At 41.7% G+C, this 23,541-nt stretch overlaps 6 protein-coding genes and 1 pseudogene across 7 annotated transcripts; 4 read left to right on the top strand and 3 right to left on the bottom strand.

Moving 5' to 3' along the window:
• Positions 1-7,663: 7,663 nt before the first annotated feature.
• On the bottom strand, positions 7,664-9,084 carry LOC134007866 (gamma-crystallin S-1-like). The gene is made up of 3 exons (XM_062447582.1): positions 9,045-9,084; positions 8,262-8,524; positions 7,664-7,958 (listed from the first exon to the last, which is right to left on the bottom strand). Exons 1-3 carry the CDS (start codon positions 9,082-9,084, stop codon positions 7,686-7,688), a joined length of 576 nt encoding a protein of 191 aa, XP_062303566.1. The 3' UTR covers positions 7,664-7,685.
• A 437-nt stretch (positions 9,085-9,521) lies between these two features.
• On the bottom strand, positions 9,522-10,744 carry LOC134007240 (gamma-crystallin M2-like). 2 transcript variants are annotated; one of them, XM_062446517.1, is made up of 3 exons: positions 10,674-10,744; positions 10,152-10,394; positions 9,522-9,855 (listed from the first exon to the last, which is right to left on the bottom strand). In XM_062446517.1, the coding sequence occupies exons 1-3, from the start codon at positions 10,680-10,682 to the stop codon at positions 9,580-9,582; spliced, it is 528 nt and encodes a 175-aa protein (XP_062302501.1). In that variant the 5' UTR covers positions 10,683-10,744; the 3' UTR covers positions 9,522-9,579. The 2 variants fall into 2 exon arrangements, with proteins under 2 accessions (XP_062302501.1, XP_062302500.1); XM_062446516.1 differs by having other exon boundaries at positions 10,656-10,697.
• A 1,422-nt stretch (positions 10,745-12,166) lies between these two features.
• Positions 12,167-13,391, top strand: LOC134007241 (gamma-crystallin M3-like). Its single transcript, XM_062446518.1, has 3 exons — positions 12,167-12,321; positions 12,613-12,852; positions 13,016-13,391. Exons 1-3 carry the CDS (start codon positions 12,313-12,315, stop codon positions 13,307-13,309), a joined length of 543 nt encoding a protein of 180 aa, XP_062302502.1. The 5' UTR covers positions 12,167-12,312; the 3' UTR covers positions 13,310-13,391.
• Positions 13,392-14,843: 1,452 nt separating this feature from the next.
• Positions 14,844-15,817, bottom strand: LOC134007239 (gamma-crystallin M3-like). Its single transcript, XM_062446515.1, has 3 exons — positions 15,695-15,817; positions 15,287-15,535; positions 14,844-15,155 (listed from the first exon to the last, which is right to left on the bottom strand). The coding sequence occupies exons 1-3, from the start codon at positions 15,746-15,748 to the stop codon at positions 14,877-14,879; spliced, it is 582 nt and encodes a 193-aa protein (XP_062302499.1). The 5' UTR covers positions 15,749-15,817; the 3' UTR covers positions 14,844-14,876.
• A 593-nt stretch (positions 15,818-16,410) lies between these two features.
• Positions 16,411-17,679, top strand: LOC134007246 (gamma-crystallin M3-like). Its single transcript, XM_062446525.1, has 3 exons — positions 16,411-16,437; positions 16,855-17,103; positions 17,401-17,679. Exons 1-3 carry the CDS (start codon positions 16,429-16,431, stop codon positions 17,677-17,679), a joined length of 537 nt encoding a protein of 178 aa, XP_062302509.1. The 5' UTR covers positions 16,411-16,428.
• Positions 17,680-19,361: 1,682 nt separating this feature from the next.
• LOC134007767 (gamma-crystallin M3-like) lies at positions 19,362-20,639 on the top strand. The gene is made up of 3 exons (XM_062447427.1): positions 19,362-19,476; positions 19,792-20,034; positions 20,225-20,639. The coding sequence occupies exons 1-3, from the start codon at positions 19,465-19,467 to the stop codon at positions 20,498-20,500; spliced, it is 531 nt and encodes a 176-aa protein (XP_062303411.1). The 5' UTR covers positions 19,362-19,464; the 3' UTR covers positions 20,501-20,639.
• A 1,328-nt stretch (positions 20,640-21,967) lies between these two features.
• LOC134007768 (gamma-crystallin M3-like) lies at positions 21,968-23,147 on the top strand (annotated as a pseudogene).
• Positions 23,148-23,541: the final 394 nt, after the last annotated feature.

The raw sequence follows: 23,541 nt of genomic DNA, 5'->3' as shown, positions 1-23,541 counted from the left end.
GTCCCAAAAGCTTAAATATAACACATTTAATACATTTATTGTACTTCATCATAGTTTAATCACTTAATTGTTTCAATTGTACATTGTTGTCATTCTGATAATGCATAAAATCTTGCATTTAACGCTACTAACAATGGTGGTGGTGATGATGGCCATATACAGTTTGTGGATCTTTCTCACTACTCACAACCTAATTAGGAAAATCCTGAAGAACCTCCCATCACTCTCCACCAAAGAGAGGATGAGAGAGTGAGACGTCCCTTCATGTGGTCTTTGCCTGTGTGCGAGCGGGGCCCCTTGCATAATGGATGACTCTCCCTGTGTTTTATCTCTGTTTGGGGCCGCGGAGTCTGGAGGGAACTGAACCTGGCGGAGAGATGCTGCTCGGCCACAGAGCCATTATTCATGCCTGGTCTTCAAAGGGGCCAGGACACTGCGGACTCCCGTCCTGGACAGAGCTGAGAACACTGGCCCGGAGTGCTGTGGCTCAATCTCCCTGCTCTCCAATCACACATGGGTCAGACATGTCAGACATGTCTCAGACATCATCTGAAATATATAAGAAGTATTTGCAAGAGTCCGCCTGCCAGCAATTGTTGTTGAGGGTGCCATACTCTGGTTCTAATACATTGGTTCCAGTGCATCAGACAAAGCTCAACGAAGCCAAGCTAATCAGTTACTTTGTGACTCAGTTCAATTAAGCACTGTGTCAGTCTGGAACGTTCCGTTCAGACAAGGGGGATACACCACCTGGAGATGCCCAAGCCCAAAGCTCTAACCGTCCGCTGATGGAATACTGCTTTCTTTGTCCACCTTGGCTCCGGTCCCCCCTCCTTCCTCCTAGCCAGCAGACATCTTTTACAGTTTCATAACTTCTCCTGGCTCTTTGATAGTATTTACCATAGAGTGTCACACATGACTGCTTCAAAGACCATTCATCTGCATCACTGCCGTACAGGCTGCCAGTAGCAGCCTATTACTCTCTAATTCCCCCTTTCATCTTATTCTGCTTCGATACCACTCCCATTGTTTCAGAGAAAGCACGAGTTTAGCCCACCATAATGATTCTCAACTTAATGGAGTTCCAGTCTGTGAACCCCAGATTGACTATTCCCATTGTAACGTATTGCAGAGAGTGATTAGTAAGAGCTTGCTTGTTCATTTTGTGACTCTGTGACTGGAATGGTTTTCAGCACATTTAGTTTTTCATTCACTATTTTTGGAATGATTGATAAATTACCTTTACCTTTACTGACTGTACTCAACAGACGCACATTACAATACATACTCACTTCATCAGTTTTCTCCCTCCCCCCACTTTGTCTCATTCCGCTAATGAGCAAATTTCCCGCTGTGAGTCGATCCATCCAACATAACCTTACACCCAAACTAATCATAGTCACCCAGTGAGCCTGTAAATTGCTTGGAGAATTTCATTTGCTTTCATTGCATCTCTCTCTCTGCTTCGCACAGTCTTTCTCTGCGGCCACACTAAAAATAGACCCAAAATGGCCTCTTACATAATTCTGCCAGGATGCTCAGTGTTGAACTCTTCGGCAGCACACTTCATTGCATTGCTCTATTCTCTCTCTCTCTCTCTCTCTCTCTCTCTCTCTCTCTCTCTCTCTTTCTCTCCCTCTCCCTCTCTCCCTCTCTCCCTCTCTCTCTCCATCTCACTCTCCCCCTCTGTCTCTCTCTCCCTCTATGTCTCCCCCAACCCCTCTCTCTCTTTTTTTCTCTCTTTAGCCCTCTCAATCTCCCTCTTTCTCCTGCTGACTCTGTTCTACTATGAGAATGGCGACACAACACAGACCATGTCCAGACTTGTCCTTACAGTTCTGAATTAGGTCAAACAAAAAGAATGAGGGAGAGAAACAGCGGAGACAGACAGGTTCTGAGTTTTTGATTAGGTTTGCCTTGTCAAATATCTGGTAACCAGCAGGTGCATTGAGTAGTGCTGCTCTGAAAGTATATAATTCAATTATTCTTCTTCAGCGCAAGTCTCTTTTTCATGTCACTGAACACCTTTTTTTGAATTATTTCATGTGCTTTGTAGTTCGACCTACGTCACCACCACCGATGCGTCACCCAGTCTTTGGAAAACCTCCCTGAGGGCACTTATTCTAGTCTGTATTTAAGATTGAGTGCCATTTAAAAAACAAATGCATTCTCTCTCTCTTATTCTAAAATTCAAGTGCATTGCCTATATCTATTCTCACCAGTTTTAGTACTAGAGTGTGAGAGAGATAGTTGCATGATTTATATTCACAATGACTCATATGACTCACCTCCTTAGCACATTGCTCTAGTATAGACTGATAAAGAGCGAGACAGGCAGTCATTATAAACTATGTCAATCAAAATAACAAGCCAGGGAGAGCAGTGCAGAAATACTGGATGGGGAATTCATCAGTGTCCTGAGAGAGCTCACACCTTCAGTACACTGCTTTATTCCAAGAATGTGGTGATCAAATCAACATCTAATCTGCTCATTGAAGTGTAAATGAAGATCCTTTTCTAATCCCTGGAGAGTTATGTTTCTCTGCTTGGTCTTCGATCTAAACTATGCTTTATAGGAGGCAGTGACCTCAATACACTTCCACGATGAGCCTTATACTACACAGAGGAAACCTTTCAAGGATATTCAAGCAGGCTTTGATTTGATGTCTGTTTGCTGACTAGACTCTTCCACTCCCAACACAAATCCAGTATCACAACAGCATTGCTGAGCGATTTGGACATTGAAACAGAAGTGAATATTAATATGGCATGATAAGGGAGTAGGTTCTCAAGAAGGTCATCTGATATGCTCATTTGAGGAGTGAGACCAAATGGATCCATGAAGGCTGCACCTTTCCCTGTAGGCAAATCAGAGGGTTCTAGATCAGCTTCACTTGATTCCCAGGTTGAGCATTGGAGTTGAGAGTCTTACACAACAAAAACCTGCAGGCATTGAGCTAAAGGAAGAATCTCTTTCACGCCAATCTATGGCAAACGCTTCTCATCGGGTGTCTTTGTGTTGTTTTTCTGTGTGTCTTCAATTTCACTCGGCTCCCAACGAACGGTTTTCTTATGTAACGGTCTCATGCATTATGGTGTTATTTTGCCGTCACTTGTTGTAGACCTAGGGGCTAAAAGCACAAGGCGGTGGAGAGAAAAACAAGTTGTTGGAGAGCCATGGAACAGACAGATCCAGACACATTCAGTCAAGCCAAGGTTTCTTTGAAATCCACAATGCTATTGTTGCATTGCACGACCATGTACAACTGAATGTAAACTGCCTCCACGTGATGACCTCTTCACTGGCTGAATGTTCACTCCTGAATCAGGCCAGCTGCCAGGTTGATGTGTCCAAACGGCCTTCCCACATGGCTGAAGAGTGGCACTAACTGGAACATGATGGTGCTTAGAGCTCCACACATCAGCCACCTCTCACGGCCTCCGGTACAACCTCCTCCAGTCCACCCCCTATGAAAGCAAGAGACAGGGTGGTTTAGTTCGTATACAACCTGGAGAGCAGTAACACCAAGGGGTCAATATGAAAATGATAGACCACTGGAGTTGAGAAAAATAAATTGGCACAGTAATAAATGGTGACCGAGCGCAGAATTGAAATGTAGGGCTGAGCTGTGAGTCATTACACACACTCTTTCCCTCTTTTCTCCCTCTCTCCCCCTCCCCCCCCCCCTCTCTCTCTCTCTCTCTCTGAATAAGGAGTGATTCATCCAGTGGCCTAGAGGTAATGAAATTATTCGCAATCAACTGTCATTTACAGAGGGGCTCTAATGCTTTGCCGGTTTCACTCGTGATGTCCAGCTTTTGTCCACATGCTTTCTTAGTGCTGAAATCTGACTGCTGAGTATGAGGACAAGTACTTTTGACACACTACGGAGCACTTTCCTGCTCAACAAATTCGAACATGAATTATCGACAACGTGCTTATTGATTTGGCACCTCTGCCAAGAATCCGTTTTCTTGTTTGTAGAGATACACACATTTACCCTCGAATCGTTTTCAGGTGAACAGCTGTGTCAAAGTTGAGAAAGGGACAGCGGAACTGAAGTGGTGATAATAAAGTCCCAATGATGTGAAATGCAGTATCAAACTACTATGTGCAAAGAGGAGAGGAAATAAGGGATGAGAGAGTTCAGTGGGTTCATGCTAAATCAGTAAAAGTGATAGGCTGTGCAATCAAAGTTTGGAGGAGGCTCCACCTCCTTGTGCTTGCTTAATGATTTCTATGCTCCAGGAAATATGGAACCAGATTCAGCCTGATAGCCAGGTGAAATTGATTAAATGATCATCTGGTCATAATGTCTAGTTTGTGCCTTAGAATCGGTTCCAAACAACATGGGCCTTGGTGACATCTTTGTCAAGGCCTTGAACTTGCCGTTTCTATACAAGGCCGGAATAATGCTTGTTTGTGTGCTCACTAGCCTGTGTCTGGTTGTTTTTTACAGTACACCAGTCCACGCCAATAAGATAAGAGGAGTCCTGTCTGCTTGATGGCTTTACTCGAGAGTTCCGTTCTATAAGCTGATGTAAGCAAATGTATCCGACTTGGCTGTTATTGATTAGCCAACACTCTTGTTTACCCTCTAGTGTTCTCTCTACCTGGCTGTCATGCACGTATAACAGCTCTATAAAACCATCTGTCATCCTGTTTAGGATACATTATCGCAGAATATATCAGGTGGACGTTTTATATCAGATCAGACCATAATGGGATTGCTGTACACGGGCACAGAGTGTGCCATGGTCACGTAGTCTGTCACTTCCCAGAAATAATCTGTGAGCTGGCACCCCAACCAAAACAATTAACCCGTGAATTTATGAATATTTCTGTCAGAGACTATGGACTATTCCAGTGGGTCTGATGAGGTGTCGTCAAAGGAGTGAGTCAGGCTACTTCTTAGTGAGCACCGTGGCAACCGACATCTATGACCATCTGTCACCTCATCCGGAGTGAACTCAGCTGCCATCAGAAGAGACCAAAATATCACACTCTAAATAATAGTGTTCTTTTCAACCAGGGAGGGAAGAGCGATGGGAGAAGGGAATTGTCCGGGTACATGAAATAGAGGAAATGTTCTACTGTGTACGTTGTACAGTGCTGAGGGGACGGAGGGTTGCAGTGGACTGTAACAGACAGTAGACCAGGACGACAGAGAGTGGTCTCATGGTGCTGACTCCCTCTGTGACCTGGCTACGTCGTGTACTGGTCACAGAGAGGCCATTGTTCTCCCATTTCCTCCCTGTGACCCTCAACACCTTCCCTCCCTCCCTCCACTCTCCTCGAACACAACGACAACAAACCAGACCACGCCAAGAGCAGCAGTATACTGTATATTATGCAGCCAAGGTGTCGTTTATATAAAAAAACGACCCCTGTCTTATTCATAATTCATAATCTCCCTACCATTTAAACCTATTAAGGGAGCATAGCGTGCGTGGGTGGATGTGTGGGGGCCCTTTGGGTGACATACTGTTACCTTACATAACCTGATGCAAGACCCTGGCCCCAATTTGAAACAACATGCAATACTGTAGCACCATTTGCACAGTGTAGATCACACTGTTATATAAAACTGATGAGAGTATTTGAGTGGCCCAGATCTATCTGCCTTCGAGTTAAGATGACAAAAGGAAGATGGCAGCCCCGTCTCAGATTCCGTGGGAGGATGTTTTTACATAATAGTAATAATGTACTTCCTCCATCCAAAAAGTAGAAGGCACCATGCCGGTAATCCTCCATGCTTCCCTCTCCCTTAGGGTAGGCGTCTCTTATGATGGCCTACTTATAGAAGACGTTGGATGTATTTCCAGTGTTCTCAGAATGTCGCCTGTGGATCGTAACAAAAGATATAAATAACAGCAAATCTCTATTTACCAATAGGGAGACTTTTCTATAGCCTCCTACATGTGGATTGGAAAACAGTATTAATTCCATAGCATGTCTCATTTCCTCATATCTATATCAAAAGGACACATGGAGCTTAAGAATGTGAGGCGCAGCAATTTCTTACCAGACAAGTTAATGAAATCATCTCATGACCGGATGTGTGGTGAGAAATCGTGCGAGGCTTTTCATGGTAAAAGCTTGCTGTAGACAACAGAGAGCATGGAGAGATGAATACTGGGCGTCTGAAGCCTCGCTGGAGTAGGTGTTTTAATATAGTGTTTGAGTGTGTGTGTGTGTGTGTGGGTGTGTGCGTGTGTGTGTGTGTGTGCGTGCGCGTGTGTGTAGGTCTACAACCTTTCCTAATCTTCACACTTACCGCCACACAGCCTCTTACCTTTGACTATACCCTGTTGAATACTGCCCTCTGCTGATTACTGTTTACAAGTGCAGCACTGTCTATGGGAATAATGACTTGTCAAGTCATCAAATGTGCCCTCTGTTGAATGGTACTGGTATTGAGGTGAGGGAAATGTTGGCAAACGCAGCAGGATATTAGAATGAGAATGAGATCAAACCAAGCTTAACATTTTGTAAACCAGTTTTCCTCAAGAGGTTTCTTTATACAGTTCCTGGCAATGTGCAAAGGTGTGCTCAAATATGCACCATCGGCACTGCATTGATCTTCTACATTTTGACAGTGTCATGTGTCAGTGTCATGGTGTCATGTTGTGATCTGCATCTGCATCTGCTAAGCCACTGCCCTGGTGCAGGCCGGGTAATGTCAGGGCACGTCAGGTCATGGCATGCTAGATTTGGCTATGTCGTCCAGCTGCTCCTCTTTGATAAAGCACCATGTTATTCCAGCCTTCCCTGGCACAGGCTGCCACCTCAGCACAATACCCACTGGCATACTGTGGATCCTTATTGGCAAATTCCCCCTGAATCATCACTGGGGTTTACATCGCTATTGTTCAGGGGCTTGGGGCTGGTGGTCAATGGACTGTGCCCATTGACCACCAGCTGCATGTTGCCCATCCCTCACCCACCCCCTACTTCTATCAAACATCGACCCCCTTCCCCTTCCCCTTGCCCCGTCGACCCGTCGACCCCCCCTCCACCTCCCACATCCATCCCCCTCTGCATTGATGTTTGGAATCATCGGGTAGCTTTATAACAAAAGACAGACAGTGATACTGTATATTGTGTCGACCATGAAGCCATTTCACAACGCCTTTGTGAAATGGCACAGTTGCTTTCACAATCACAAACTCAGTTTCATTCCTTGAATTATAGATATGGCGAGCTATGGATGAGTTTGAATGGTCTCATCTGATATCTAATTTCCCACAGTTGCTAATCTCCAGCAAGGGTTTCTCACAGAGATGTACCTTTCACCTGAGTGTGCCATACTGACATGTCTGATTAGCCGGCAGGACCTGATGGTGTTGCTCATCCAGCACTGGTACTCTGGGTACTCCCCCCTGGTCAGGACGTACTGATAGCCAGTGTAGTTGGGAGGTTAAATAAACAGATGATCCCTATCTTCACACTTTGCACAGGCATCCTTCACCTCGCAATAGCATCGTTACACTACAAGTTCTACCGCTTAAGTTTATTTTGACTATAACTATAAATATTTGTCACATATTCATTAGATATTCCACATTTGAAAGAAGCTTTAAAGAACAATGATAAAAAAAACAACAAAGTAGGATATCTTTTGAAGGCATCTTTATTTTCCTTTCCCAGACAAGGCAGCGGACAGCAGCCTGAGGTGACGTGTCTAAAAGTCCTTCACACGGCGAACGGAGCCCACGTTGCCCTGCATGCCTCCCCACTCAGTGTAGCGCCTGTACTCTCCCCTTTCCAGCAGCCACTGGCGCCCCCTGTAGTTGGGGTGCTCGTAGAAGACCCAGGCTCCCTCCAACACCTTGCAGGAGTTGACTTCCCGATTGTGCCAGCGCTCATGGAACGACGGTATGTTGTCTGCCAGTTCAATGTTCTGGCCCTCAAAGTTAGGCCTCTCCCACACTTTCATTCTCCAGGCGTTTCCCACCTGAAGTAACACAGACATAATCAAACAAACAATGAATTACATTTCATGCAATGGAGCATTAAAGGCATAACTAAACATGTCTACGTCTCATTTATGGCAACCAACATTCCTGGGTGGGACCCCGGTCCCTAACAGACAACCCCATGGTTTTGACAGGGCAACACCATGGTGCAAAGCCATTTGTGTGTATATAAAAACACAGAGTTAGCTAAAGAAATTTACTGAATGGTCACGTATGATGTATTTTGGATGTCCTTGCGTGCGAACTCTGTATTTCTCATGCGCTGTGTCCTCTATACTCACATTTCTGATCATCCGGCAGGACCTGACGGTGTCGTTGAAGGCCATCCAGTGTTGGTAGTCAGGGTACTCCCCTGGGGTAAGGACATACTGGTAGCCTATGTAGTTAGGTCTTTCATAGATCACCCAGAATCCACCCTCCACCCTGATGGAGTTGCAGCGGCTGAAGTAAGTGTGCAGGTCGCTGGAGTCGCTGTTGCACTCATGGAAGCGTCCCTGGAAGTTCCTGTCCTCATAGAAGATGAGCTGGAACACCAAACATATCACTTAGTGTCTTCATGGAATGTATTCAAGTTTCACATGATGAATCTTGTCATTCATTTTTCCAGAGCTTACCTTCTCCATGGTGTAGAATGTCAGTGGTGGTCAGAAACTATACATACAACATTAAACTAGACTGCACCAATATTCTATTTATACAGACCAAGAACAATAAAAGCAAGCACATGGTTCACACTGTTTGAATTAGATAATCCAATCAGCAATTCAAATATTTATCCAGGCTCATCACATTGTTTTATTACACTGAATCCCTGATCCCCAAACAACGGCTTATGAAAGGTTCAAAGCATCGCTACTCACTGGTTGCAGTACAGCTTGCTGACCAATACAAGGGCACTAGAGGACATTCATTTGATTTGAAATATTTTGGGTCTGAGTCCACTTTCCTTTTTTGTGTTGTAAAGTCCTAAAGATATATATCAACAGTGATCATGTATAGCACTATGCATTGAAGTAAAACTTGTTTAGATGTTATCTTGTTTTGGGGCGTATTAGGACAGTCACATAAGGAGGCTGATCTTATGAACAGTTTAGCACTAGCCATCTTACTAATGAAAAGATTGGATGGTATACTCTAAAGCACAACTCTTCAAAGATACATTAGAATAGTTTGGTCTGACAGTCTAAGAAGAATGGCAATATCAGCAATTTCAGTGATTGTTTATTTTATTGTATCGCCAAGCAATTATAAGATGCTGCATGAACCAGGAAACATTCAAGCCATTTTCAAAATGTACATGTTGCAAAAAAAATATTGAAATGTTTGCATGCTAAACATTTTAGCATGCAAGTGACTCACTGTATAGTTAAGATCTGTCTTAAGAATTCACTGCAGTAGAAATTGGCTCTTGACAAACACACTCCCTAGATATAATACAGATTGCTCTGGATTAAATTGTACGTGTTAGAAACCATCATAAACATTTGTTTTCGTTAATGATTTATTGATTCAGACATGGGGAGTCTTGGAAAACAGTGAGCTGACTTTACAACCTTTATTGATGCTTCCATTATAATCTGATTTTCAGTTGACATGACTCTAGAACTCAGTGATCTTGCGGAAGGAGCCCACCCCAGGCGAGGCTGCTCCCCAGTCGGTGTGCTTGCGGAATTCACCCCGTTCCAGGAAGTACTGGCGCCCCCTGTAATTGGGAAGCTCGTAGAAGCCCCAGGCGCCATGAGTCACAACGCAGGAGTAGACCTCCTGGAACTTGAAGGCCTCGTAGACCAATGGACAGTCCTCCACCCACTCCACCATCTGCCCACCATAGTCAGGTCTTTCATACAGCCTCAGCTTCCACACATTACCATGGACCTAAAGGGTTAGGCACAAGAAGACATGTCAATGTAGATGCATCGCCTCAAATATTTGATCCTGATTGTAGTAGGGAGTCAGGTGGCTGAGCGGTGAGGGAATCGGGCTAGTAATCCGAAGGTTGCCAGTTCGATTCCCGGTCATGCCAACTGACGTTGTGTCCTTGGGCAAGGCACTTCACCCTACTTGCCTCGGGGGAATGTCCCTGTACTTACTGTAAGTCGCTCTGGATAAGAGCGTCTGCTAAATGACTAAATGTAAATGTAGTAACATACAGACATGCTTGAGTTTCTCACATTTTTCACCCAGCGGCAAGACTTAATGCTTTCATTGAAGCCCATCCAGTGCTGGTAGTCAGGATACTCCCCAGGGCTCATGATATACTGGTAACCCTTGTAGTTGGGTTTCTCATACAGCACCCAGCAGCCACTCTCCACCTTGATGGAGTTGCAGCGTGTGAAGTAGGAGTGCAGGTCCACACAATCACTGCTGCAGTCATAACAGCGACCCTGGAAATTCTTCTCCTCAAAAAATGTGAGCTGAGGTTATGGGGGAGAAGAGAAATAAGGTGAGCTGTAGAAAACCACTTGAATAAAATGAATTGAGTACATAAAGTACAGTATTTATAGTTATTTATGTTAATATAAATACTTGTTTAGTTAATTGAACAACTAAATATCTCTGAAAGATTCAAATTGCCGAGGTTCAAATGTGATTATTTTGCAACCATCATCTACATACTAATTTCACGCCTTTTCATTTGTATTCTACTTTACAACTTCCCAAAGTTGACTACCTACAGCATACCCTTCCCGTACCTTTCCCATTTTGATGCAGATAGCTTCTTTCCTTCACTGAAGCACCATCAAAGTATTTATCTATAAACCAAATGTGCAGAGTGTGGAAGGCCTTTGATAACTAAATGAGTGTGGTTTGCATATCAGCAAAATGTTTTTGTCTTGTTTGATTTCTCTTTGTTCCTAATGACTCTGAATCAAAGAATTGCTGGAACAGTGAAGAGAATGTTATAAAGGCCTACAGACAGCAATCGAGCAATGCATTTGTTACTTTCAATGACATATCATGACATGTGGAATAAGTACATAACCTCTCACTCACATTTTTCATTTTTTCATTTGTATGAATTGTTTTCAGTTTAAGATAACGATTTTTAAATTCTGACGCTGAAATCCTGCAGCAGGAAAGTTCGTAAGTTCATGTTTTATGTTGACGTTTTGTCTCTTGTTTGCAATATACTGTAAACTACATGTATTATTAATAATAATTTACTTTGTATGTTGGAATCATGATAAACACATGTTGTTGAACATTTTACATCCAATTTTATTTCCAGTTAGTTTTATTTGCCAATCTGGATTTGACAGTGTCACTGAAACCTTTGCTTATATTAACAGTTGCATTCAGTGCAGAAATGCACCTAGATGCATTTCCCAAAACGCAAGAATGTTTTGCAATGTTTTTTATCTGACAATAGGAAGTGTGGCAGAGGACTTGTGCATGTGATCATTTGGAGCACAAACTTCAGTGAGCTTGACTCTTCAACATCCAAATGTGTATTTTCACAGTACAGACTTAACTTGCATCATAAATTATGTCTAAAGCAATCAGTCAACATTTATAATTTCATGATTAGTTACGAATTAACCATTGATGTGTTTGTTTTGTTCAGTTGCTGACATATTGGCTGTCCTTATTGTGTGGAATACTCCCCTATTGTCTCTCAGTCCTAGTAGCTGAGTCACTGTAAGCTTAACCATGACCTCATGACCCTGTCTGTTCCCAGGACTGTTAACATCCACCTCTCATAAACAGTTGCTATGGTGACAAACATCTTATTCAAACGCTAATTCTCTTACAGAGAAATACACTCACTTCTTCTTTCTTTTGAATGTACAAAGGTTACCACATTTGATATTAACATATAACCCATTAAAACACATTGAGAATTTCTTTTTTATGATGAAATATATTGGATCAGAACTGCTGAGTCATGATTTAGTAGAAGGGACATTTCTCAAATACAATTGTGTCTCAAAACATTATTTCCAATGACATTTGTCATGACAAATGAAAAGCACTTTATTCATCAATTCATCTTTTTGATCAAATTGATTATTGGTCGCTGACAATCACTGTGGCTTTCTTGGGTGAAGGGCTTTTACAGTATAAAAAGTCAAGTTGGTCTTGCAGTTAAAATGTGATTCACATTTTAATCAAGAAGATACAAATGTATATGAGGACAGTCTTGTGGGTGAACTGACTGGCTGTTTGTGACAGCCGAGGGAACACTGCTGCAAAAGATTGACAGCAAGAAGCATCCTGCTTATTCATCAGGTTCAGAAATTTAAATAACAAAAAGACATTTCAAAGCGTATAAAGTATAAAAGCTAGAGTGAACCATGACCTATTGGACACAATCCCAGAGCTACATCAAACATGGGCAAGGTACTGTATATCTTTTTTATACAGTAATCTAGAGTTTGTGAATGACTATTTGACAAAGCCTCATATTAAGTTGAGAGCTTAGATTGTAAAAGTATGTGAACAACTAATGTCAAATTTATAGTTAAGTTTGATTTGTCTGTTTAAGTCTAAATAGTGTTCTGATTGGTCTGGTTCTGATCTCAGTAGGAAAGTTGAGATAATACAATTTTTTATTTTTCTGTAACTTTTTTGTTGCTTTGAGATTTACAAATCTGCCTTGGTGTGCATTCTGTTTTAATTTGTTTCTTTCAGATCATCTTCTTCGAGGACAGGAACTTCCAGGGTCGGTCCTATGAGACCAGCAGCGACTGCCCTGAGCTCACCCCTTTTTTGAGCCGCTGCAACTCCTGCAGGGTGGAGAGTGGCTGCTTCATGGTCTATGACCGCTCTAACTTCATGGGAAACCAGTACTTTGTGAGGAGAGGGGAGTACTCTGACTGCCAGCGTATGGGCCTGACTGAATCCATCCGTTCCAGTCGCATGATCCCCCAAGTAAGCTGTATTTCTATGATGTTGTAGTCCATTCTGGAAAACAATGAAACCGTAACTTTACATATGATATGTAAGCATCAGATGGTCAAACAGGTGATTTAATGTTGTACTACACATTATAACGTTGAACTTTACATAATGGGAAATGTGTTGAACCCAACAGCACAGAGGATCTTACAGGATGCAACTCTTTGAGAGGGAGAACTTCGGAGGTCAGATGCACGAGCTGATGGATGATTGTGATTCCATCCAAGAGCGTTACCGCATGTCCGACATGCAGTCCTGCAACGTGATGGACGGCCAATGGCTGATGTACGAGCAGCCCCACTACAGAGGCAGGATGATGTACCTGAGGCCTGGAGAGTACAGGAACCTCAGGGAGATGGGCATGGGCAACACAATGAGGTTCAGCTCTATGAGGCGTATCGTGGATTCCTGTGAGGGTCAACGCCATTGATTTCCCTGACACTATTTGTCAGGCATCAAGAATTTGGCTGCATTTGAAATTATCTTTACACAATAAAAATCATTGATGCTTATGAATGTGTTCTGTCATGCCTTATATTAATATTTGTGTCTAATGAAATTGAATTCAATCTAACTCAATCGATTAACTCCATACTGCATTCCACAGTGGTCACTTGGAATAATTGTAAATGCCACAAATAAACTGTAAATACAACAAGAAGTCAAATATTTTGACCTTGTTAAAAATAACAAAGGCAAACTAAAGGCCTTTCAAACTTATGCAACTTCAACTCTAAGCAAACTCGGATTTAACTTGAGAGCCAAATTCAACTCAACCGTGTGTTACGGTACAGCAATGTTCGGACCTTAAAACGGACTCGTGAGGCAAAGGTTTCAAAAGGTAAGTGTTTAATGTTGTAGCAGATTTAACAATCTGGCAGAATCTGGATGGTGAGCAGGGTTTACATAGATCGTTGATTGCTGATCTGCCACAGGTGAGGATGGTTGTCTGTCCCGGGAGACTCCGCCCATGCACACACACACGCACACACAGGGAAAGGGAGGGAGGAGAACACAAAGGAAAAGAGAAACAGAAACAGTGTCACAGCCAGGGGTGTGACACTGTGTATATTAAGACTATTTTGCCTTTTGCTCTATCACCATCTCAGTTCAGTTTTCTTGGGTTGAGCCTCTGTGCTCCACTTTTTTTGTAGAACTTACTTGACTTTCAATTCTCCACAAAGCAATTGTTTTGTATACACGTTTTATGCGTTCTCACATTTTTCACCCAGCGGCAAGACTTAATGCTTTCATTGAAGCCCATCCAGTGCTGGTAGTCAGGATACTCCCCAGGGCTCATGATATACTGGTAACCCTTGTAGTTGGGTTTCTCATACAGCACCCAGCAGCCACTCTCCACCTTGATGGAGTTGCAGCGTGTGAAGTAGGAGTGCAGGTCCACACAGTCACTGCTGCAGTCATAACAGCGACCCTGGAAATTCTTATCCTCAAAAAATGTGAGCTGAGGTTGTCACAGTCAACATGAAAAAAAGTTTACACCATTGATATAACTTATGGAAAAGACTGGAGACGAACATTCAGTGAAATGTATTGTAAATTAAACTATTAAACCTTCAGCCTTTGTAAATATATAGCAGATGCTTCTATTTCAACAAGCAACTTCAATTCTATTGAATTTCAACAAGCAACCTTTTAATTTGCAGTCAAATCATTTATCAATCAATTTTTTCAATTAAATCAATTAGAAAAAGCCACCTTAAGGTCAAGTGTGATGCATGTGCACTACAGGTGACTTGGGCTGTATTAATTTGATCATATAGATTTTTTACCGTAGTTGCCTCTGTTTTTACTGAAACAATGTTACAATGTTTGCATAAATCAGTCAGTTACCTAATTATTTAAAATGTTTTGTAACTGTTCTCATCATGTTACCTCATGCTATCGTGAAAATTATAGAAGCAATGTTGTTGTGTAAAGAGATGAGAGAAATCAAAATGTCTCAATTGAAAAACTTTATTGACTTTAAACATTGGCGACTAACAGGAATCCACGATACGCCTCATAGAGCTGAACCTCATTGTGTTGCCCATTCCCATCTCCCTGAGGTTCCTGTACTCTCCAGGCCTCAGGTACATCATCCTGCCTCTGTAGTGGGGCTGCTCGTACATCAGCCAGTGGCCGTCCATTACGTTGCAGGACTGGCAGTCGGACATGCGGTAACGATCCATCATGTTGTCACAGTCGTCCATCAGCTCGTGCATCTGGCCTCCAAAGTCAGGCCTCTCGTAGATCCTCATCCTGAAGGAGCCTCTGTGCTGTTGGTGGAAAATAAACAAAATGGACTCGACTCATTCTCAGCTGCACGTGGCTCCATAACAATTTGAATGCTGCTCTAGAGTTGTTGATATCAAGCTATCTAAATCTGCTTGGTCACTCTGTCACCTACCATGGGAATCATGCGGCAGGATTTGATGCAGTCACCCATGCTCATACCCATCAGGCGCTGGTTGTCAGGGTATTCTCCCCTTCTCACCAGCATCTGGTGGCCCATGAAGTTGGGCCTCTCGTAGACCATGAAGCAGCCACTCTCCACCCTGCAGGAGTTGCAGCGGCTGAGGAAGGAGGTGAGCTCAGGGCAGTCGCTGCTGGTCTCATAGGACCGACCCTGGAAGTTCTTGTCCTCGTAGAAGATGATCTGCAGGCAAGCATGTCATTCGTACTTAACCATTATACTGTCTGACTTTGCATTGCATGTTATTTTCTATAGCCATGCCTGTGTTGCTGTGTGTTATTGTGACTGCAGACTGAAGTGAGTATTTCCTACATAGAGATGTAGATCAAATGTTGCACTTACTTTGCCCATGGTCATGTTGATGGTGAGTGATTTCCAGATGCAATGTTTCAACATCGTACCCTGTCCCTTTTATATAGCATCTCAGTATGCATTGTGCAGGAACCTGAGTCATCATTCTAGATTGTGGTACAGGGCAGCTCTGTAGGGTGGCATACTGTATGCCACATTTTGCACTGCACATAATATGTTATTTGTGTATCCAGCATGCCCAATCTACCTTTGTCCTATTTGAATTACCATTATGTTGCTTTGAAACATTATGCAGTTCAAAAACTGTACCCAGTGATATTTAACTACAACCGAATCATTCCTTCAAAAATGCAATGAGCAAAACTTTGACAATGAGCAATTATTTAATTTAACACACAAGTTATAAAGTTTTCACAGATTAAAAATGACAACACATTGTTTCCATCAAGATGATACTTAATTGCAGAATTAACTTTTTTTTCCTATCATTCAGCTTGGATCACATGTATGACCTAACATGAGCATAGCAATTTGTAAAAACATGCAATTGCATTCAGATTTTCTTCTAAACGATAGCAACTCCATAAAAGCAATGGAAGTGTGCTGTGGGAAAATGAATACAGGCCCACGTGGGCCTTGTGATGACTCAGGAGGATTGAAACAAAGGTGTACAAGGTGCTCCGGGGGTGAAGGTCAATATAAAAGTGGCACTGGATGGCGTAACAAACTGTGTCACTTGGTTATCAACAAGCTATACCATCAACATGGGCAGGGTAATGGTTTATATGCACAGAGTATTATAACATTATCATATAGTCTAATTTGATTAGATAGTATCATAACTGAGGGAGCATTTAAGCACAGCTCGAACCTCTTGATAGAGTACGCCTTAACAATGTAAAGTAAAATATCTCCTCAGTAAAAATGAAAGACATTTTCAAGGAACAGTTTCACTTGAGGCAGATAGCGATTAATTGCAGAAATAGTAAAAAAACTACACATACTACGTGAAGATAGATTTTATCGTTTTTTAACAATCTCAATAATAATCTTAATGGACACCTGTCAGTTCAGTTCAAGTTTAAATCGAAATTTTCCTGAAGTGATTCCTGCCCAGAGCAGCAGCACTAGTTGCTTGCCAGAAAACCCAAAACACTGTAATGATGCTTGTGGTTTCTTTATGCCTGCAGATCATCTTCTACGAGGATAAAAACTTCCAGGGTCGTTCCTACGACACTAGCAGCAACTGCAATGACCTGAACATGCACCTGAGTCGCTGCAACTCCTGCAGGGTGGACAGTGGCTGCTGCATTGTCTATGATCGCGCCAACTTCATGGGGAACCAGATGTTCCTCAAGAGGGGCGAGTACTCGGACTTCCAGCGTCTGGGCAGCATGGGCATGTTTGATGGCGTCCACTCCTGTCGCATGATCCCCATGGTAAGACAGGGACCATGTTTAACCCTATAGAAGCTTTGAACATATTTCCGTTTCAATGCATGCTAATCTTTACACTAAACATCACTGGGTAAAAACACAGAAAATTCAAGTTGAGCACAAACTCAAACTGATGTATTTTGAAAGCATATAGATGTTATACCTAGTCATACCAGACCTGGCACACATAATTTACAAGCAATTATTAAGGCATTTATTTATTTGAATGAATCAAAATATTTTATCGATTTGTGTATATACGGAAACATGAAAGTGACTTCACCTGTTCTTCCCCAACAGCACAGAGGATCTTACAGGATGCAACTCTTTGAGAGGGAGAACTTCGGAGGTCAGATGCACGAGCTGATGGATGATTGTGATTCCATCCAAGAGCGTTACCGCATGTCCGACTTCCAGTCCTGCAACGTGATGGACGGCCACTGGCTGATGTACGAGCAGCCCCACTACAGAGGCAGGATGATGTACCTGAGGCCTGGAGAGTACAGGAACTTCAAGGAGATGGGAATGGGCAACATGATGAGATTCAGCTCTATGAGGCGTATCGTGGACATGTGTTAAAGTTACTAACATCAGAATGTAAAATGTGCCAATAAAACTTATTTTGACAAAATTATTGTACTTAGTATACGTTTCTTAAAACCTGACAACTTGACATGTTCAGCAAAGGTCCCTTGTCTTAATCCCAACATTTCATTAAAAAAACATTCAATAGACAGCCATAACAAACATTCAATAGACAGCCATAACAAACATTCAATAGACAGCCATAACAAACATTCAATAGACAGCCATAACAAACATTCAATAGACAGCCATAACAAACATTCAATAGACAGCCATAACAAACATTCAATAGACAGCCATAACAAACATTCAATAGACAGCCATAACAAACATTCAATAGACAGCCATAACAAACATTCAATAGACAGCCATAACAAACATTCAGTAGACAGCCATAACAAACAGAAACAGACATTCATTCACCTTTGAATCACCTCCAAAAAAGAGAGATGTATCAATTGAGCTGTAATTCAGTTTGAACGAGGATTTTGCTGATAGTTCTGTCAAACATTCAACCGTAGACATTTGCTTATGTGTGAGCGACTTCATCAGATTGCATTTAAGTAAGTGGGTCTCCAACCTTAAAAAGGTTAAGTCAACTTGGGGGGCTGAGGGTTTTTGTGCCAGGAAGCCATAACTCTTCTTAATAGAGTTAGCTTTAACACTTAAAGTAATGTTGATAGTCAACTGTGAGCAAAATGTGGTATGATTTTGAAATAGTCAAAGCACATACTATCATCAGTTTACTTTTGATTTCCTTCAAAGCATTGTGTTAACTCCAATAATCTTTGCAAGTTTACAGTATGCTCGAGAGGTTTCTGCTCTGGCTTAATGTTCAACTGTGTTTTCATTCTGCCTTACTGTATATCGAGAATATTCTCTTTTCAAAGTAGACAATGAGAGCTCATCAAAACAATAGACAACATGATAACTCTGCACACCAGATGATAGTGTACTGTACTGTACAGCATGGTGCTAAGTCAGGGGTTTTCACAATAGCAGGGCCCACTTCACTGGATTTAATATAAAAAAAGTAGGCTGAATGTACATTTTATATTTTGTCTATTTAGGTGCACTACTGAATAAACAAAGTCAAACATACATAAACAAAACATAAACATGATCAATTTGCAATTACTCCGTGTGAGTTATCAATTAATTTAAACGCTTGTCATACAATATATAACTCAAGTATAAAAAATATATTGAGCACTCTATTAATGAACTAAATCCTCAAGGTACATTGATTATGTTGCCAGTTGTCCAGTCTCTACATTGCTTGGAGTTGGGTATGAGTTACTGCACCAGGTTTTGTCATGCATCGAGCATGGATCAGGCTGAATGTGAGAACCTTGCAAGATCCACATTTCCACTTTGCAGTTTCATAGGTTTTTTGAAAGAAATAAAATAAAATATTGTCTTACAAAATGTTCTGTGCCTTGTGCATCTTTGCAAAAATGTCAATGCACATACACGTGCATTTTACATCAACTTGAAAGATAATAATAATTTTTATCTTGAGTAAATACTTATCAAAAGTATGCCATGAAAGTAGTCTGCAGTTTGCATTTGATTTGACGATGAACACCCCCATTTCACCTTACAGAGCACTAAATGATAGGTTGCAATCTGCACAGCTTTGATGTATAATACAGTACTGACCGAACTCTGCTGACACAGAGATTTATACAATTGAGCAGCAAATTCTTTTGGAGCCACATCAAGCATAAAAGGCAGCGCTCCAGTGAGGAGTACAACAGAAATAAAAAAACAGTGACCATGAACGGGAAGGTAAATGAGGGATGGGGATCACCATGGGAACTCTTTATTACCAATTCTTCTGAGAAGGAAAATGACTATATTTGACAAATGAGTCCGATTGTCTCTGTAAAATATCAACTATCTATGTAGAAAAATAGTTTTATTACCTGATTAGCCTTCAGTACATAGCTCATCATCACTGCATTGCAATCTCTTGCAAGGTGCATTTGAACAGTTTAAAGTTATTGCTACAAAGGAATAAGTTTAGCCTTGCCTGGTTTTTCCTGCAACTCAAATATCCGAATCCCAACACTGTCTGTGCATGGTCTCTTCTTCCCCCACCAGATCATCTTCTACGAGGACAGGAACTTCCAGGGGCGCTCCTATGAGTGCAGCAGCGACTGCTCCGACATGTCCTCCCACCTCAGCCGCTGCAACTCCTGCAGGGTGGAGAGCGGCTGCTTCATGGTCTACGATCGCCCCAACTACATGGGCCAGCAGTACCTGCTGCGGAGAGGGGAGTACCCTGAGCACCAGCGCATGATGGGCTTCAGCGACTGCATCAGGTCCTGCCGCATGATCCCCACAGTAAGCCATGGCACGGTCCGGATTTGTGTGCACTGAATAGCAATTTCTCAAAGCGTTTGAGTCTGCCATAGGATACTTTTAGGCTGTGTTAGTGAAAATGTTTGTATGAGATTAATCAGTATAATAGTAGACTGCCTTGTTGACAGAAAATCAGATGAAAACTATGATTTTTTTGTTATGTTCCATACAGCCCAGAGGCCCCTTCAGGATGAGGATCTATGAGAGGGAGAACTTCGGAGGTCAGATGCACGAGCTGATGGATGATTGTGATTCCATCCAGGATCGTTACCGCATGTCCGACATGCAGTCCTGCAACGTGATGGAAGGCCACTGGGTCATGTACGAGCAGCCCCACTACAAGGGCAGGATGACGTACCTGAGGCCTGGAGAGTACAGGAACCTCAGGGAGATGGGAAATGATGACATGGGATTCAGTTCCATTAGACGCATCACAGATTCGTATTAAATGTATTGCCTCGAAGTGCAGGCGTTTTTAATATAGGCTACACTTTAAACACTTTTGATCAACAAAATTCTGTCTTATTCTTCCTTAACCAAGTATTATAAAAGGAATTGCAACTGCATTAAACTGTTACAAAATCAGACCTGTTGTAGAAATGTACTTACTAGCTAATTTATGTTCATGTACATGCTGCCAAGAAATATGGTGTGGTGTAAGCTGTTAACAATACCATAGTACTCCAGTGCAAACTTTCTGCATAAACTATATAATAAAAATACATTCAATTTAAATTATAATCAGCAGAGAGACCTAGTGGTCACAACCAGTAAGCCAATTACACTAACTTGACATTCATCATTCAAATCTGCCATTTATTGTGCAACATCTTGAATAAATGTAAAAGAATACACGCAATGATGGCACTCAGCTGTATCCTTTCTATTGTTAAATCATACCATCGTCTTTGTGACAGTCAATATCATAACATAAATGCACCTTTTAATAAAACTACAAGAATTCCTTGTTCCTTTTAACAGGTCGGTACTGTTTTTTCTTTGAGGACCTGACTGCTGGCATGGGCAGACTATGTGGGCTCCTTTTCTTCAAAAAGGGTAAAAAAGGAATAATGGATGGAAAGAAAATAAGCAAGAACCGACATTGTCCACTGAACAGAGTATCTGGTTTCTTGTTTAGCTCAACCTCATATTGTTCAGTTATTGAGTGCAAAAACAAATAAAAACATCTGCATAACCACATTGAATTTTGGTTTGTCGCTTACTGCACTGTATGTTCCATTCGTCTAGAAGCTGAAGTGCATTTTCGAATTGTAAACAAATACAAAAATAATAGATACGTTACCATATTCAGCTTCTTTAGTTAATGACCGTGTCAGCTGGACACCAATATTTAGGAAACAAGTGTTTATAGTGTAAATGTTATTAGTTTTAAACATGGACACTTTTACAATGCTCCTCCCCCTACAAAGTATGATTAATGGAAATGATCCACTGTTAAGAGTAGGCTTCATATTTATGAGTGGACCCACACAAAATAGTGATGTGATAATATCTTATTTTGACTTTATATTGTTACAGTATTTTATTGATTTATAACCACATGTGACAAAACAACTTGCTTTCATTTAGGTCAAAAATAGAGTGTGGCCTGTGGTATTTGAAAATGTGTTATTGAGTCTAGGGAAATTTCTTTTTTTTATCCATTCACAAAGTACAATACATAGTACTGACCTCTAGTCAGGTATGGACACAATGATAAATGACAATTCTTTGACTGTAAATACAGTTCAAAGAGGCCCCCTTTAATAATACTGCTCACTCAGTGCTTTAAACAATATATATGTAGATTATCTGCATGTGAAGCAAAGTGTGAAAGGTCACATATACAGATTTATCATCACATATACAGATTTATCATTTTCATAAACTGTCAGAAACCCTCTACAGATTCACCATGACCATGGGCAAGGTAAGTAAACTTCTGAAGTGCAACATTGAAAAGTAGAATGAACAACATTGAAAAGTAGAATGAAAGATTGAATCGTCAAGAAACTGTACGATAACAATTATTTGTATTGTTCCACCAGATCATTTTCCTCGAGGACAGGAACTTCCAGGGTCGGTCCTATGAGACCAGCAGCGACTGCCCTGAGCTCACTCCTTCCTCAGCTGCTGCAAGTCCTGCAGGGTGGAGAGTGGCTGCTTCATGGTCTATGACCGCTCTAAATTCATGGGAAACCAGTACTTTGTGAGGAGAGGGGAGTACTCTGACTACCAGTGTATGTGCATGAGTGACTGCACAGATCCTGCCGTATGATTCCTATGGTAAACCCAGATTACGATAACTATCTCTGCTAGTTGGACTGAGTTGCAATGTGACCAGATTTGTTTGCAATGGGCCCTAATTATGTTGCTTCTCTCTCCCATTACAGCACAGGATGAAAATCTATGAGAGGGACAACTTCGGAGGCCAGATGCTCGAGCTGATGGACGACTGTGACAACATGATTGATAGGCAGATTTTCTGTGTACATGAACCTTGTGTCCTAGTGAGGTCAAGAGGTCATACAGTGAGGCCCCTCGCTGAGTGAATATAGCCATGGAACACACTCGGGCCAGACTCTTAGGAGACAGTAAGGAGCAAACATGCACAAATAGGGCTTATGTGAGTTACGACTTTTTCACCTGTTTTGTCTGTTCTACTGTATCACTGTACTGATCGTTGAGACCCTTTAGGGAAGCGATTCTGTGCATTCTATGTTTGAACACGTCCAGCTAATGTATATTAGCATGCCTTGAGAGACAGAGTCCTCACTCATGCTAATCACTCTGTCATGGACTGATGGTGTGATCCGAGCTCGTCTAATAAACCAAGTGAACCCTTTTCCAATTGTGGTGCATTCCTTGGCCCTACCTTCTGACAGAAAATCATCTAACACTGATGGATCGTTACCGCATGTCCGACTGCCACTCCTGCAACGTGATGGACGGCCACTGGCTGATGTACGAGCAGCCCCACTAAAGAGGCAGGATGATGTACCTGAGGCCTTGGAGAATACAGGAACTTCAGGGAGATGGGAATGAGCAACATGATGAGAATCAACTCTATGAAGCGTAATATGGATTCCTGTTAATTCATTGTTTTTTAACAGTATATTTTTTAATAAAGGCTTAAAAGGATAAGGATAAGGACATAAAAGCACATCTATACACACATCTATACGTGATATTTACGGGACAAAACAAAAGAATCAACAACATTCGATACCATCAAAAGGTAGACTTGCAGGAGTTCGTTTTATGGAAAATTGTAATCAAATTATCGTAAAACTATAAAAAAAATATGAATGAAAGCAATTATACCACCATGCAAATCAAGGCTTCTGATCTGCTAAAGGTTCAAAGCAAGAGGTGTGGGCAAATTATGTCCTTTAGATAATTCATAAACAAATACTGTTTTTCAGTTAGCTTGGCTTGAACAACTATTTTATCATCCAGTAACCTAATCACACCAGTAAGCAAGAAACA

This window comes from Osmerus eperlanus, chromosome 21 (genome assembly GCF_963692335.1).
Source record: "Osmerus eperlanus chromosome 21, fOsmEpe2.1, whole genome shotgun sequence".
Classification (NCBI taxonomy): Eukaryota; Metazoa; Chordata; class Actinopteri; order Osmeriformes; family Osmeridae; genus Osmerus; species Osmerus eperlanus.
The sequence above is the reverse complement of the archived record's forward strand: the minus strand, read 5'-3'. Positions and strand labels throughout refer to the sequence as shown.

Bases quoted from the DNA above. Each gene is read 5' to 3' on its own strand.
- LOC134007866 (XM_062447582.1), bottom strand. From the start codon at position 9,084: ATGGCTAGTGCTAAACTGTTCATAAGATCAGCCTCCTTAT. The intron at 8,525-9,044 runs GTGACTGTCCTA...GAAGACACTAAG, and splicing joins CATAAGATCAGCCTCCTTAT to TGATATGTTTGGTGTTCCAG. The intron at 7,959-8,261 runs GTGAGTATAGAG...GTGTTACTTCAG, and splicing joins CCTGCCGGATGATCAGAAAT to GTGGGAAACGCCTGGAGAAT.
- LOC134007240 (XM_062446516.1), bottom strand. From the start codon at position 10,682: ATGGGAAAGGTACGGGAAGGGTATGCT. The intron at 10,395-10,655 runs GTAGGTAGTCAA...CCATAACCTCAG, and splicing joins AGGTACGGGAAGGGTATGCT to CTCACATTTTTTGAGGAGAA. The intron at 9,856-10,151 runs GTGAGAAACTCA...CTAACCCTTTAG, and splicing joins CTTGCCGCTGGGTGAAAAAT to GTCCATGGTAATGTGTGGAA.
- LOC134007241 (XM_062446518.1), top strand. The intron at 12,853-13,015 runs GTAAGCTGTATT...TGAACCCAACAG, and splicing joins CCAGTCGCATGATCCCCCAA to CACAGAGGATCTTACAGGAT.
- LOC134007239 (XM_062446515.1), bottom strand. From the start codon at position 15,748: ATGTTGAAACATTGCATCTGGAAATCACTCACCATCAACATGACCATG. The intron at 15,536-15,694 runs GTAAGTGCAACA...GCTTGCCTGCAG, and splicing joins TCAACATGACCATGGGCAAA to ATCATCTTCTACGAGGACAA. The intron at 15,156-15,286 runs GTAGGTGACAGA...TTCCACCAACAG, and splicing joins CCTGCCGCATGATTCCCATG to CACAGAGGCTCCTTCAGGAT.
- LOC134007246 (XM_062446525.1), top strand. The intron at 17,104-17,400 runs GTAAGACAGGGA...CTTCCCCAACAG, and splicing joins CCTGTCGCATGATCCCCATG to CACAGAGGATCTTACAGGAT.
- LOC134007767 (XM_062447427.1), top strand. The intron at 20,035-20,224 runs GTAAGCCATGGC...TGTTCCATACAG, and splicing joins CCTGCCGCATGATCCCCACA to CCCAGAGGCCCCTTCAGGAT.